The following is a 13,329-nucleotide window of genomic DNA, read 5'->3' as shown; positions in this document are numbered from 1 at the left end:
TTGGCCTTCAAGACAAGTCACAGCCTTTCTTTTACCTGGCTTTACTTCACATTTGGTCTGGACGGTTCAGATGCCATCCTAAGGTGAGAGCTTTTCGTTCAGGAGACGAACCATTCATAACAACTCTGTCTGTCGCTCTGCATGGTCAGCACAAATCACTGTGCTCTCTCCCCAGAGCCCAAGTTCATAAAGTCCAGGACCTCTTAGAGAATAGTTGCGGGGGCAAGGGGTACCAACATTTTGGCATGTAAAAATATGAGTTCAAATCAAAATGCTATTTCAACATTTGAATAGATTAAACTTCTGTTTCTGTATGATATAAAAATGATACTTGCTGTATCATTTTTGTGATTAAAAAAGAAATCACAAAAGTTCTATTTTTGTGGACTAACAAGAAACAACCAAGAATGATGGCTTCACTGTCACCAGAAATGATTCACTTTGCTTGTAGTAATTGTTTGAAGTGCCTAAAATAGACTTGACTAGATCTGTTGTCTTAATAGTTGTTTCTTCTCCTCCCTAAACATTCACATAGGAATTACCTGGGATTTGATTATGTCTTAGTCATTAATCTGCCGAATTGATCTAAATGAAACTTCAGTTTTTAGAGATTTTTCATCCACAGGAGATTTTTGGTGGTTGCAGACAGTGTGATTTTCTGGAGCCCATCTCTGACAGTGGGCCCTGTATGTGCCCTGTGACCCAGGGAGTAGATGCTGGGGGCCCTGGCCCTAGCTCTGGTCCCTGACCATGGAGACCTCTCACCAGGGACACTGCCCTCACCTTACAGTCACTTTGAAATCCAGTTGCCTCAACCCCTTGCTAGTATGCCCTCCTCGGGCCTGCCTTCTGTGATTAACCAGAGGCATGCTGCTCCATGTATTTATGCAAGGTTCCCAAATTGTTATCAGTGCTGTGCTTTCTCTACTGGGGTGATATGATTTAACATAATTTAATGTTTCAGGATTCTAAATTGGATGATTCTATGTTCTATTATCAGCTTCCTGCATTAGGTGCTCGAAATTGGGAACACTTGCTTTTTAAAAAGCCTGCTCGAAAGGTTCCGCCATGACTACTCAAGCTAAGGCACAAGTGAGCACCCGGGGTTCCAGGGGTGGCAGGCAGGACAGACCCCCCCTGAAGTGGATGCGTCCCTGTGAGATTGTTGGGGTCTCAGTGGGCAAAGGAGAGGCAGGTCTGCACAACTCACTGTACCAGTCTCTTCAGGAGACAGGCTTCAGGTCCTGTGTCTGCAGAGAAAAACTGGAAGGAAAAAATATCCAGAGGGGAGAGGATCGTGAGGAGAGGGCAGGCTAGCTGGTCTGACAGGCGGAACCTAAAGTGAATCAGAGCAGGAGGCATGTCAGTGGCAAACGAGTGGGAGCACAGGGGTGGGCATGGAAGAATGGCCCCAGGGAAAAGGAAGGTCGAGTCCTAGGCGGGTGTTCAGTCTCACAAGAGGCATTCCTCTGAACATCCACTGCTAAGGGAAAGGGAGTCTTGCAATTGGAGCCCTGTGAACCCTGAACGAAGTGGGAACTTTTGGTGGAATTGGTGAGAAGGGTAAGCGGACCTCAAGAGACCAATCCTTCTTTGTTTCCTAGCCTCTCCCCCTCCACCCCCTCCCCTTCTACCCTGTGCTTTCATTGGACACCATTGAGGTGGTAAGTTTCATGTTAGTCACTGAGTATCCAAAGTTAAATAAGACAAGATCCTTGCCAGCCTCTCCAGGGATGTCAGCCCTCCTCTGCCCAGCCTCACCTTCCAGATGACTTGTGTAACTCAGACAGGGAACTTCTCCTTGGAGGCCAGGGCTTCTCCCAGCCCACCGTGTAGGAAGCCCAAGGAATCTGATGAAGCTCTCTTCCATCCTGGGTCCCCAGCAAACGTGTGGTTTGTGGACATCAACCTGGCTTGACTCATAATTTTTTAAGAGCTAAGCATGGCTAGGAAAATCCCCGAGTCAGATTAAAAACTCCCATGATACCTAAGCTACCCTTTTTTTATGGAGCAATTTGCAACTTCCTAAATGATAGATTACCTAGATAGATGAATAAAGTTGGTCTTTTATTTTTCTTCATCTCTAAAGTGTGGAAAGAGATGGTGCTTTGGTCAGTGAGAAGGTGCTATATTATTGTTTTTGTTAATAAAATCCCCGAACTCTGGAAAGAAATATACAGCACCCCACCTAATGCTGCCCCATTCTCCACCAGGATAGTCCTGATGCCCTTAACACCAACAGTCTCACTTCTGTCTCATCCTATTTCTGCTTCATACTTGGACTACAAAAATCAGAACCTTGGACCCCCCACTATGTTAAGTACGCAGTGAAGCCCTTCAGAACAGCTCTTTCTAAAGAGGTACTTGTGAGTTTTAGATTCTCCATATCCTGAATTTTAGTTCCAGCGGTAAAACTGTTCAATGTTAACACATGATTGAGCACCCACTGTGTGCCAGCCAGGGAGTAAAAAGACTTCTCCTGTTGTCAAGCAGCCAGCAATGCTGCTAAAGGGACAGGTGTGGGAACAGATCAGTCATCTCACAGCCCCAGGGTCAGGGGCTGGTTAGGCATCAGGCCTTGCAGGAGCAGAGGAAGGGGTTAGCTTGATTGTTGTGAGCTTCCGAAACAATGATTGGTCTTCCAAGAGAACAGGTGGAAGGGCATCTGGTGCTGATGGAAGAGTCAGAAAGTATCTGAAACCTTCAAACAGGATCATGCCACTAGGGAGAGAGATAATAAATATTGCTAGGGTGTAAGGTAGGACTGGGGCTGCAATACAAGGAGACATAAGAGACATAGGTTCGATCCCTGGGTTGGGAAGATCCCCTGGAGAAGAGCATGGAAACCCAGTCCAGTATTCTGCCTGGAGAACAGTCCATGGAATTGCAAAGAGTTGGACATGACTGAAGTGACTGAGCACACACGCATTCAAGATAGGACAGTTAGATGAATTATGCTGTGCTAGTTGACAGAATAATGATAGAATATTTCTACTGCTGAGGCTAAAGTCCTCTTAAGGATTTTAGAAACAACTTTTCATGTAATTTCCATATATTAACCCATTTATGAGAAGCTTTGCATGCTCCTGTGGTATCATTTTATTGGCATTGCTTGAGTTAACATATGTGTTTGAGAAAAGTGAAACTTTTTCTTTTAATAGTTTTGTCCTTTGAGAGACTGCTGTTAAATATCCTGAATGAGTGCTGAATTCAAACTTCACCTGACTTCTCACTTCTTTCATACCTACTGATTTTTTTTTTCCTTTTATGTAATCTTATTCTCACCTTTCAGCCTTCTAAGCAAATTCTGATTCCTCCGTTCCTTATTCAGATAACTCCTAAAGCCTTAGCTGTCAGCACCCTATAAATTAGACTTAACTGGAACCAAGCAGTTCTCAGATTTTATTTTGCCCTCAGCTCTTAATACTCCATTGCTGGAGAAGATGCAGGCAGAGACCGACGTTCTCACAGTGGAGAATGAATGAATCCTGACAGCCTGGGTTTAATGACGTGTGCTTGTTGCCTTTGAGTTGATCTACCTGCAGTGCTCCTGAAGCCATGTTGCCACAGAGTTAAACAATTTTCTTTTCTCTGTCGATGTGGTTGATTTTGTGTCTGATTTTGTTGTTGTTGTTGTTGTTCTCTGCCTTCCAGGATCTGTCTTTAAATTTTAGGTCCTTCCTCATAGACATATATAGATTATGTAAAAGAAAGATTCTGGACAAATAGTTATATACATGCATGGTGTAGTACGAAAGGTTATCCACTGTCAATTTTACCTATCAGTACATTCAATATTGATAGGTAATATTGAAGTAGGGTGCTAAATAAAATGGTACATTGGTGATAGCAGATTCAGTGATAGTTCTTGTAAGCAAAAGTGTTTTCTAGCCAGTTATACCCAGAATCTTTTCTGGCTACCATTTTCTCTTCCTGATCCGTGTGGTACATTCGTTTTCAAAGTAGGACGTGCGTATTTCAAACTTATGGCACAATGGTTGGTTCCGCGTCAGCAGTCACACCTTCCCATTGATGGCAATGAAACCAAGCGTATTGCTTTCTCTTGAAGCGAGAGAGCCGGGGGGCTTTGCCAGAGGCTGGGGGAGGTAGCCTTCAGATGGGTTCACTTTACCGTTTCTTCGTGCCCAGGGGAAACCATGATGCAGTGAACCAAGCTCCCGAGTCAGGAAGAGGGGGAGGTGACTTGGAGCCGAAGCTCCTCCCACCCTCAAAGAAAGTGCAGCTGTGCGTTTTTAATATGCACGGCAGGAGATTTCAGCAGCCCGATGATATATAGTGCATTAATGTTGAAAAGATAAACACATTTGGAGAGCACAGGAAGGGCCTTGTGTTTTTATGTTAGCAGAATGCTTCCTAATGAATAAGAATGTGCTGCTGGCTTCACGGAGCCAGATGGCAGCTTTTCTAATTTTAGTTGGGTGCAGATGCATAATTCTCTGGTTTTACCTTCTAGAACCTTTGAGATGCTACATCACTTTCCCTGTAATATTTTATCTGTAGTGCTTGGCCAGAAACTGCCTGTCATCGTCTCAATGACTTCTCTGCTCACTCTCAGCGTGGGTCCCAGCACTGCTGGGTTGGACTGTCGCTTCACCTGAAATCCTCAATACAGGAAAAGGTGGAAATTGTGGATGTATTCCTACTCGAGTGTTAAAATTTGTTGTGGGGGTAATTAGACTCGTCTTTGACGTCAGTCTGTTGAAAAATTGATAGGTATCTGGGTGAGTGATTGCACTCATTTTGGAGCAGTGGAATTAATTATAAAACCTGCATAAAGTATCAGGTTCCCTTTTAGTTGAAGGTGCTAATACCTTAAATAATACCACTTCCGTAAAAGCAGCTCTACTCATACTTGACCAAACTTGGGAACAACTTTTCAACTCTTACTTGTTACATGTCAGGGCATCCAAACATGGGCAATGTTCAAATATTCTCTAGATGTAAAAATAAACCATGGGTTAGTTTTCAGGTTATATATTTTTCAGAGTGAATCACTGATACTTGTTTCTGTTCCAGTTTTTAAAGATAATTTCCGCAAGTTTTCCATGGCTTCTTCAGATGATTTTTTTTTTTAATTTTTTATGTATTTATGAAGTGTGGAATCTTAGTTCCCTGACCAGGGATAGAACCCACATACCCTGCATTGGAATCATGGAGTCTTAACCACTGGACCACCAGGGAAGTCCCATATTCAGATGATTTTTTTTGAGAGAGAAAAAGCAAAAGCATAAACCTCTTAAATAATAACCATGTCACCATGTCCCTCTAATGGGCAGACATTAAATAGCACTTAGGTTTCTAAGTCATCGCTGGTTGTCGCCACTGCTGCTGCTGGAATTAGAGCAATTATGTGGCTGTCCCCTGGGCCATGCTGCCGTCCCCGTGAGAGGCAGGAATCTGTTCTGGCCATATTTTTCAGAAAGGCCCTGGGAGTGCATGTTCTCAGTTCAGTTGCCTAATTAACAAGTAGATGAGACCTTCTAATATTATAAGATTCACTAGGTTACCAAAAATCAATGAATGATGTTCCCTAAGAATATGTAAAGGTCTTTAAGAAACATACACACATCACTTCATACTTTTAAAATAGCTATATATGCAGCTATATCTGCTTTTTTTCCAAGGATATATAATTTTTTTTTGCTAGAATCACAGTTTCTGTGTGTTTCTGTTCTCACCAGGAAATTTAAATTTTACTTTGTATTTGTAAATCACTTAAATATCTAGAGATTAAACGCTTCCCTACTCACCTTTCCTTTTGTTCTGAGAGAAAGTGCAAGTAATAATTACTTATGAAGAAAAGCATATGGAATATCATATTAATGATTTTCTCCCAGTTTGTGGTATGACTCATCTTAACACAGTCCCTAAAGAGACGGGGTTTGTTCTTTGCTTTGAAACTGGAAATCTAATTAATTGGTATTGGATTTCTAGAGTGCCGGTGAATGGAGGAAGGATGGGCTTGCTCTTAGAGCAGCCACCCAAGAGGGAGGGTCAGTAGCAGAAAGATGACGGCCGCATCCTTGGACAGTCTCTTTAATCAGAGCTTTGCATTTGTAACGCTGGGCTATTACAAAGACCTAGAGCGATTTCATGGCATTTTTGTCTTTAGGGGGGTGAGGAAGGAAAGGACAGACTTACTGTTTTCATTGTCACTCTTTCAGGTCATATTCTTTACCTAAAAAGAACAACCTTAATAGTCAAAGTACAAAAGAACTGGAAAGCAGGGCACGGAGGAGAAAGCTTTTTGTAGGCTCTGAAAATTCAGGTTTATCATCTCTTTTTTTCAGCGTAAGAGTTCCGCCTGTAATAATGAGATTTTATAAGGTTTTGATCATTTGAAAAGATCTGGGATAATCTTTCAGTAAACTGTGGAGTTTACTGAAGGATATTTTTGTAACTATATTTTTATGGTTAATTGATGCAAAATATAGAAAAGTAAAAATAATTTGTGACCACTGAGAAAACTGCCTAATTTAAAAATATTAAATAGTATGTTTTAGTATAGTAATGGCTGTTCTTACAGAAGTATAAATATATCTAAGGATTTAAGCTTATTTATATCTGGGACATAAAAATAGCATACTCATTCTTGAAATGCTCCCACAAAATACCAATGTATGTCCGGGTAACATGACAAGATATCTCAAAGGAGTTTTTTTCTTCCTCCTATTTGACTGTAAAGCCCAAATGAACTTTGTACAGTACCCAAATAATACAAATTCATGGCCAGTTTAATTTAGATTCAGATTACCTTGGTAAAGCCATATTTCTATGTATTTTCTATCACTTCATACTATTGAGATTTTAATATTGAGAAGTAGCCAAAGCACAAATCCAATGCAGAATTGAATAGACGACAAGTTAACAAAAAATAAATATAAATAAATATGTATAGATCTTCAGTGAGGACAGGCATAAAGGTCCCTAAATTCTTTTCCCTTTTTTCTTATTTATTTATTCTATGAGTAGTGAACAGTTCCCATTCTCTGAGTAAATATATGAATAGCATTGTGTGAACATTGAACATTTTAAAAGTTCTCTTGCAGATACTCAGTGGCCTCATTTGGAATTTTCTTTGCCAGCACACTAATATTATTTCAGATTGATCTTGGGAAAATTTTTGTTGTTTTCATTCTGAGTCCGGGATTCCTAAAATTCCAGCTTAGACAAATTGTTGGCCATTATTCCTCAACAGTGGTTTCAGAGGCCAGGCTGAGATTTCCCCAGGAACAGATGCCACACGACCGTTGCTTTTGCCATGCACTCACGTGTCCCACAGAAAACACAACTACAGGGGATATGAAGTATTTTCAGCTCTGCCCAGCCTTTTTAAAAAAAAAAAAAAAAAATCTCTTCTTTGAATTTAAAGTTAGTTCCTCACTGTACAGCCCTAAGTTCTCGTTTGACTCAGTAGACGGCCCCTACCCCATGCCCCCAGCAAGACATATCCTCTCATCCCACAAGGATCCTTCACTCCACCTGTACCACAAGCATGACTGGAACGCATAGCAGGACACCAAGACGCATGGACAGTATTCCTGGCCAGTTTCCTCATACCAGCCCTGCATTCTCTGTGAGTGCCTGTTAGCTGCTGCTTTTTTCCTTTCAAAAATTTATCAGTTGAATGTTAGAAAGAGGGGGAAAATGACATGGTTGATCATTGCAGTTTTTCAGGATGATAATTATTTTTATCCAGGCTTTCCAGTAGAGCCAAAAAAAAATGTTTTGCCCCCTCTGAATCATCTCTTACATTAAATTTTAGGCCCTTAACCTAAATTACGACCTGTAGATTCCTAAAAATGAAAGAAAATGATAATCTCATGCTCTGTATTTTCTGATAAGCATCAAAAATTCAGCACCAGAACACATTGCTAGAACTTTTGGAATACCCCAATCTGAAAGTCTGTCACTGTTTAGGAACCTGCATGATTGAGTTTTTCCAAGTTTGAATTTTTTAATTCTACAAAATATTGAATGGATTGAGGAAACTTTGGGGTCTTCAGCATGATGATCAGATCCTCAAAATATAAATATCTCACAGAATATATTGATTGTCTCTAAAAGACGTGGGAAATAAATACATGGAGGTAACATATAATTCAAGGATTATCAGCAATGTTTTATAACAACTTGAAGTGGACTATGATGTATAAAAATGTTGAATCACTTTATTGCACACCAGAAACTGATTAAATATTGCATATCAACTGTCCTTCAGGTTTTTTTTACCAAAGGACTTGGAAATGGATTATCAGAAACTTTGTCATTTTGTATTATTTTGCCCTAAAATGAGGCTGAGGATTACTCAGTCTGCAGTTTTAACACTCCTACACCCTGAATGCCACCACACTGAAAACAAAAAGTAAATAAAAGTGAATGCAGGGACATTTATAATATTTATTACATGACTTTTGCGATTCAGTAGTCATGAAACTCAGGGATCCTTTAGGCCTAAACCTGCAGAGACCTCACAGGGCAGGGCTGTTAAATTAGAGGGAAAGTAGATGAAGCAGCCACTGACGGTGCCTGTCCTGTCTCTGGACTGACATGGGGAAGGGAGCAGAAACTGAAGAGAAATATACAGCGTCAAAGAGTGAACTGGGGGTGGGGAGGAGTAGGTCCCAATATGTATTTATTTGGGAGTTATTTGGCAATGAAAAAATTTCTGGGAAAAATGGGGAGGGGGGAAGAGGAGTGCCTGAGATCCCACCTGCCCCACATGAGAATGACTTGAAGAGCTGGGCTGAGATCCAGCCAGCAGCTAGGGTGAGGGACCTACAGTCGAGAGCTGGGGAGGGCAGCAAGGAAAGATGAAGTGAGGACTAGCACATCCTCACATGCTGAGTTATAAAGGCTATTAGACAAGCCACAGCTCTATTTATAGCCAGTCACAATTATTCAGATCTAAGCAGGTGAATCAGGAATGTCGCAGAGTCACTGAGAAAACACATACTCCCTGCTTCTGACCTCTGCCTTTGGAACTCAGTCAGGAAGAGCTAATAAAGACAGATAGGCTAGTAGTAAGTTAAATTTGTAAGTTACTTTATGGATTTTGTTTTGTTTTTCCTTGTTTTTAGCTGTGCTGCACAACACGTGGGATCTTAATTCCCCAGCCAGGGATTGAACCCATACCCCCTGAATGGAAGGCTCAGAGTCTTAAACACTGGAATGCTAGGGAAGGCCCTTACTTGCTGATTTTTTTAAGTGTGTTTTACATATCCCATTTACTCCTGTCACAGCCCATGAAGCAAGAAGGCAGGAACTAAGGCCTCCAAAAGTTGAAGTGACATGCTCTGACTTGTACTAAGTGGCTGAGCTGAGACTTGAACTACACAGGCCCTCTTCCCTTTTCCACTGATACGTATGCATGTGGACAATTTCCATCAAGACTTGGAGGGCCTGCATAATTCCTAATTATTTTCTGTAAGCTCCCAGGTACAAATTAAGCTTTACAGGTTTTCACAAATACTGTGTAAAATCTTCTGTTACCAAAAAAAAAAAGAAGCAGAGTCTGCTAAGTTCATGAAATCAAGTTGATTCTGAGTACTGAATTGATTTACAGTTTTCTCTGTGGTTCAGTCTCAGTCGTGTCTGACTCTTTGTGACCCCATGAACTGCAGCACACCAGGCTTCCCTGTCCTTCACTATCCTTCACTATCTCCCAGAGTCTGCTCAAAGTCATGTCCGTTGAGTCGATGATGCCATCCAACCATCTCATCCTCACAGTTTTCTTAACTTGCATTTAATTACAGTGATAACATGCAGTGTAAAAAGGCTATAATTTATTCCAGGACAAATAATTGGTACATCGTGTTGTGTTGTTTTCTAACAAATTGTTGCAATTTATCTTGTTATGCTTTAAACTTTTCTTGGTGTTCTCGAAATAACCCATTTGCATATACATTGATGACTGTGCATCTGTTTCCTCCACGAGCCTTTTCCATGACGGAATGTCTTCCCAGGCCTGGTGGGAAGTTGCTTCGCCCATTTGAGTCCAGGAGCCGAGACCAGGCATCTCTGAACTAGATGAAAGGGCTGCCGTCGAAATTCTCCGAGTGCCTGATAGGGTGTCTCGCTCTCTGCCTCATGTTGTTAATCACCTTCCTCCAGGCAGGGGCCAGTCTTTTTGGTTATTCTAAATGTGAAGGTGACAAGAGGTGAGACAGTCCAAAAGCCACAGGAGTGTCCCGTGGAAGCAGCAACAGTGGTCAGGACTCGTTTTTATTCCTTCAGACACATCTCTGATTTCTCTCCCAAAGCCTGAACTACAGACTCCCGGTCAGTCATCCCTGCTTAGGGAGTCTGCAGAAAGCCCTAATTGTGCTGCAGTATATAACAGTTCTGCAGTCTTTAAAAAAAAAAAAAAAGCTTGTTGGGGACTGGCATGAAACCTCTAAACTCATTTTATCGGCAGCCTGAAAGGGGCTCTGAGCCACAGGTCTTGGAGGTGAAAAGTTAATGTTCTGGCTCCCGCTTCCAGCAGTTTCTCCCGTGCCATGGCAGCAGGGATGTTCTCTAACTCTTTTACAGTCTGATCTGATCCTGCTGAAGATTTTTTTTTGAAGTCATAACAATAAAAATGTTCTTGTGTCACTCTGTCCTTGAAATAGCACACCAGTTAATTCACACTCGTGTTTGTTGCAGAGAAAGCAGCAGCTGCCAACATCGATGAAGTGCAGAAGTCAGACGTATCGTCTACCGGGCAGGGGGTCATTGACAAGGATGCACTGGGGCCGATGATGCTGGAGGTATTTCACCCTGCTGTTGATCTTCCCAGTATTCCGTTTAATCTTTCAGTGAATGCTGCTGTGTTTAAAATGGACCACCAAGAAGGTCCTACTATATAGCGCAGGGAACTCTACCCAATGTTATGTGACAGCCTGGAAGGGAGGGGAGCTTGAGGGAGAAAATGGATACATGTATATGTGTGGCTCAGTCCCTTGGCTGTCCACCTGAAACTATCACAGCATTGTTAATTAGCTAAACTCCAATCTCAAATAAAAAGTTTTAAAAACAAAAACAAAAAAAAATTCATTTTTAAGTGAATATAATTTAAGGCTAATCCACATTTACTTTTCACTCTTAAAATGGAAGTACTGCTGACCTCCTGAGCTTACTAATATGTATCTAAAATTTACTCCTGGTTCCAGCTTACATACCTTTCCGATTGATAATGTAGAATTAAATTAACCAGATTAGAATATAAATTTGACCAACTTTAAGTGCTAGTTGAGCATTCATTTCACAAGCACTCATGTTCACACATCCTGTTAAATTCTATGATATATTGTGTTTTGAAATGTTGCCAGAATTCTTAGATATTCACCTATACAAGTACAGATAATTATGTATACAGACTAAAATTTGAGGACCAAATGGAGGTTTATATTTTTTATTTATGCTACATAAATCTAGATTGTTGATTTCATAAAGACAAAAATTGAAGTAATATTCAGAACTTTTAAGATAAGCATCACTGCAATGGGTGATCTTAACCACCATTTCTTTTGGGGGGGTCCAACTTTTTTTTGATTGGAGTATCATATGTAATTGTTTTACAATGTTGTATTAGTTTCTGCTGTACAACAGTGTGAATCAGCTGTGAGTATACATATATCTCCTTCTTCTTAATTAACTGCCATTTCTTTATTAACTTTAGGAGTTTTCATGATCAGACTACTATCTAGAATTTGTTAAGTCCCCCTTTCTTATTTTATTAACCAGTACAGTATTAAGCATCAGATTCTTTGCTATACCTATTCCAAAATTAAAATTCAGGAGGTAGGCTATGGTAAGATGAGGGGAAAAAAATGTCAGTGAATATATAACAAGAAGCAGAGAAGCCCTGAGACATAAATTATGTCAGTTCTCAGGATAATTTACTCTGCTGATGATATGATGAGATTGAAAATTATCACATGGCCAGAAGGTCTGCAGCATTGCTATTGTAGAATTGCTTCACTGGCAGCCGTCGCACATATAGAAGAAATTAGGATTTTTAAAGCAAAGATAACCAGTTGGCGCATAAGATGATTTATATTTTTAGAAAGTCTAATTCTGTGAAAATCTACTGTATAATGGGGCTAGGGAGACACAGAAGAAAATGTAAAGATTGTCTGACCCAGTCTTTATTTTTAGAGATGACAAAATTCAACCCTTGGGGCTACCCTACTGACCAAAAGACTTTAAAGGACCCTATGTTGGGCCCTGCTTATTTCTCTTTCATCACCGGCTTGAAAACACGTAATGACAGTTTTTAGAGAAAAAGTGAAAACACACTTAACCTGATTTTCCAGAGCTGACAAGGCGCTGGAAGGCCAGAGAGTGCTGCTTCCTACTTGGTTCTTAGAAGCAGCTGAGAAAACCCTTAACTAGGTGGACTCTTAGAATTCGATGAAAGAACTGGAAACAAACTTCATTTGGAAATGATGGGGAATTTTAAATATTACAGTTAAGAAAATCCCATATACCTGTGTTTGTTACTTACATTGGGGTGACTTAAAGTAGGGTGGAAACTGTTGGGAAGATTTTCAAGGCTTCTGAAAAGAGATGCTGGCAGTAACCACAAGGCTATGACTCAAGCTCTTTGAGAGCAAGCTCATTAATTGCAGAAATCAGATTGCTAGATGTCAGTGGATCTTATCTCATAAGATCAAATCCACATTTTCACTGTTGCAAAATAGTCTTCTGAGAATTCAGTGCATTGAGCAAACACCTGTGTAGCAGGACTTCAGTGCTAAACATGTGAGAGGTAATGCTTTGAATCTAGAGACTTAAGGTTTGCATTTGCATCTTTTCCCTGTTAACGTGCAATAATTTAAACAGAGAAAACTTGCTCTCATTGAGCCATTCTAGGCATAGATGCACACTCATGCTTACATCATAGCATAGTAGTTGCTAGGCAACAAAACTAAATGTCAGGTTTTTTTCATGAGAGCATATCATAGTGAGCTTTAAGAAAACAAATAGTTTTATAAGGTGAAAGAATTTCATCTTTCCACTATATCTTTACCATTGTATAAAGCAGTAGGAAGCCACGTGCACTTCCAAAAGTGACCCGTAGGTAATACTATCATGACAGTCCCTGTTGAAGGTATATTTAAAGCTGTGAGTTTAAAAGAACACTTAGTACATAACTAATCAACTGACTTACTTCCTGACCTCCCTCCCCACATACCCATATACACATGAGCACACACTCACATAAGGTTTCCAACAGTTGATGCCAACCTATCATGGAAAGCTATTTACACAGTCTTGCTTTGGCTTGCACGTGGTTTACACCAGTGGGAACACCACAATGAA

At 40.6% G+C, this 13,329-nt stretch overlaps 1 protein-coding gene across 2 annotated transcripts in view; it reads left to right on the top strand.

Annotated features, from left to right (window-relative positions):
- Positions 1–13,329, top strand: part of NCOA2 (nuclear receptor coactivator 2) — a 281,147-nt gene that overhangs the window by 214,082 nt on the left and 53,736 nt on the right. For both annotated transcript variants that reach the window (XM_052651443.1, XM_052651442.1), the window contains exon 5: positions 10,669–10,772. In XM_052651443.1, the coding sequence (XP_052507403.1) occupies positions 10,669–10,772 (104 nt within the window). The remainder of the gene's footprint in view (positions 1–10,668; positions 10,773–13,329) is intronic.

Source organism: Budorcas taxicolor, chromosome 14, assembly GCF_023091745.1.
Source record: "Budorcas taxicolor isolate Tak-1 chromosome 14, Takin1.1, whole genome shotgun sequence".
In the NCBI taxonomy this organism is placed as follows: Eukaryota; Metazoa; Chordata; class Mammalia; order Artiodactyla; family Bovidae; genus Budorcas; species Budorcas taxicolor.
The sequence above is the reverse complement of the archived record's forward strand: the minus strand, read 5'-3'. Positions and strand labels throughout refer to the sequence as shown.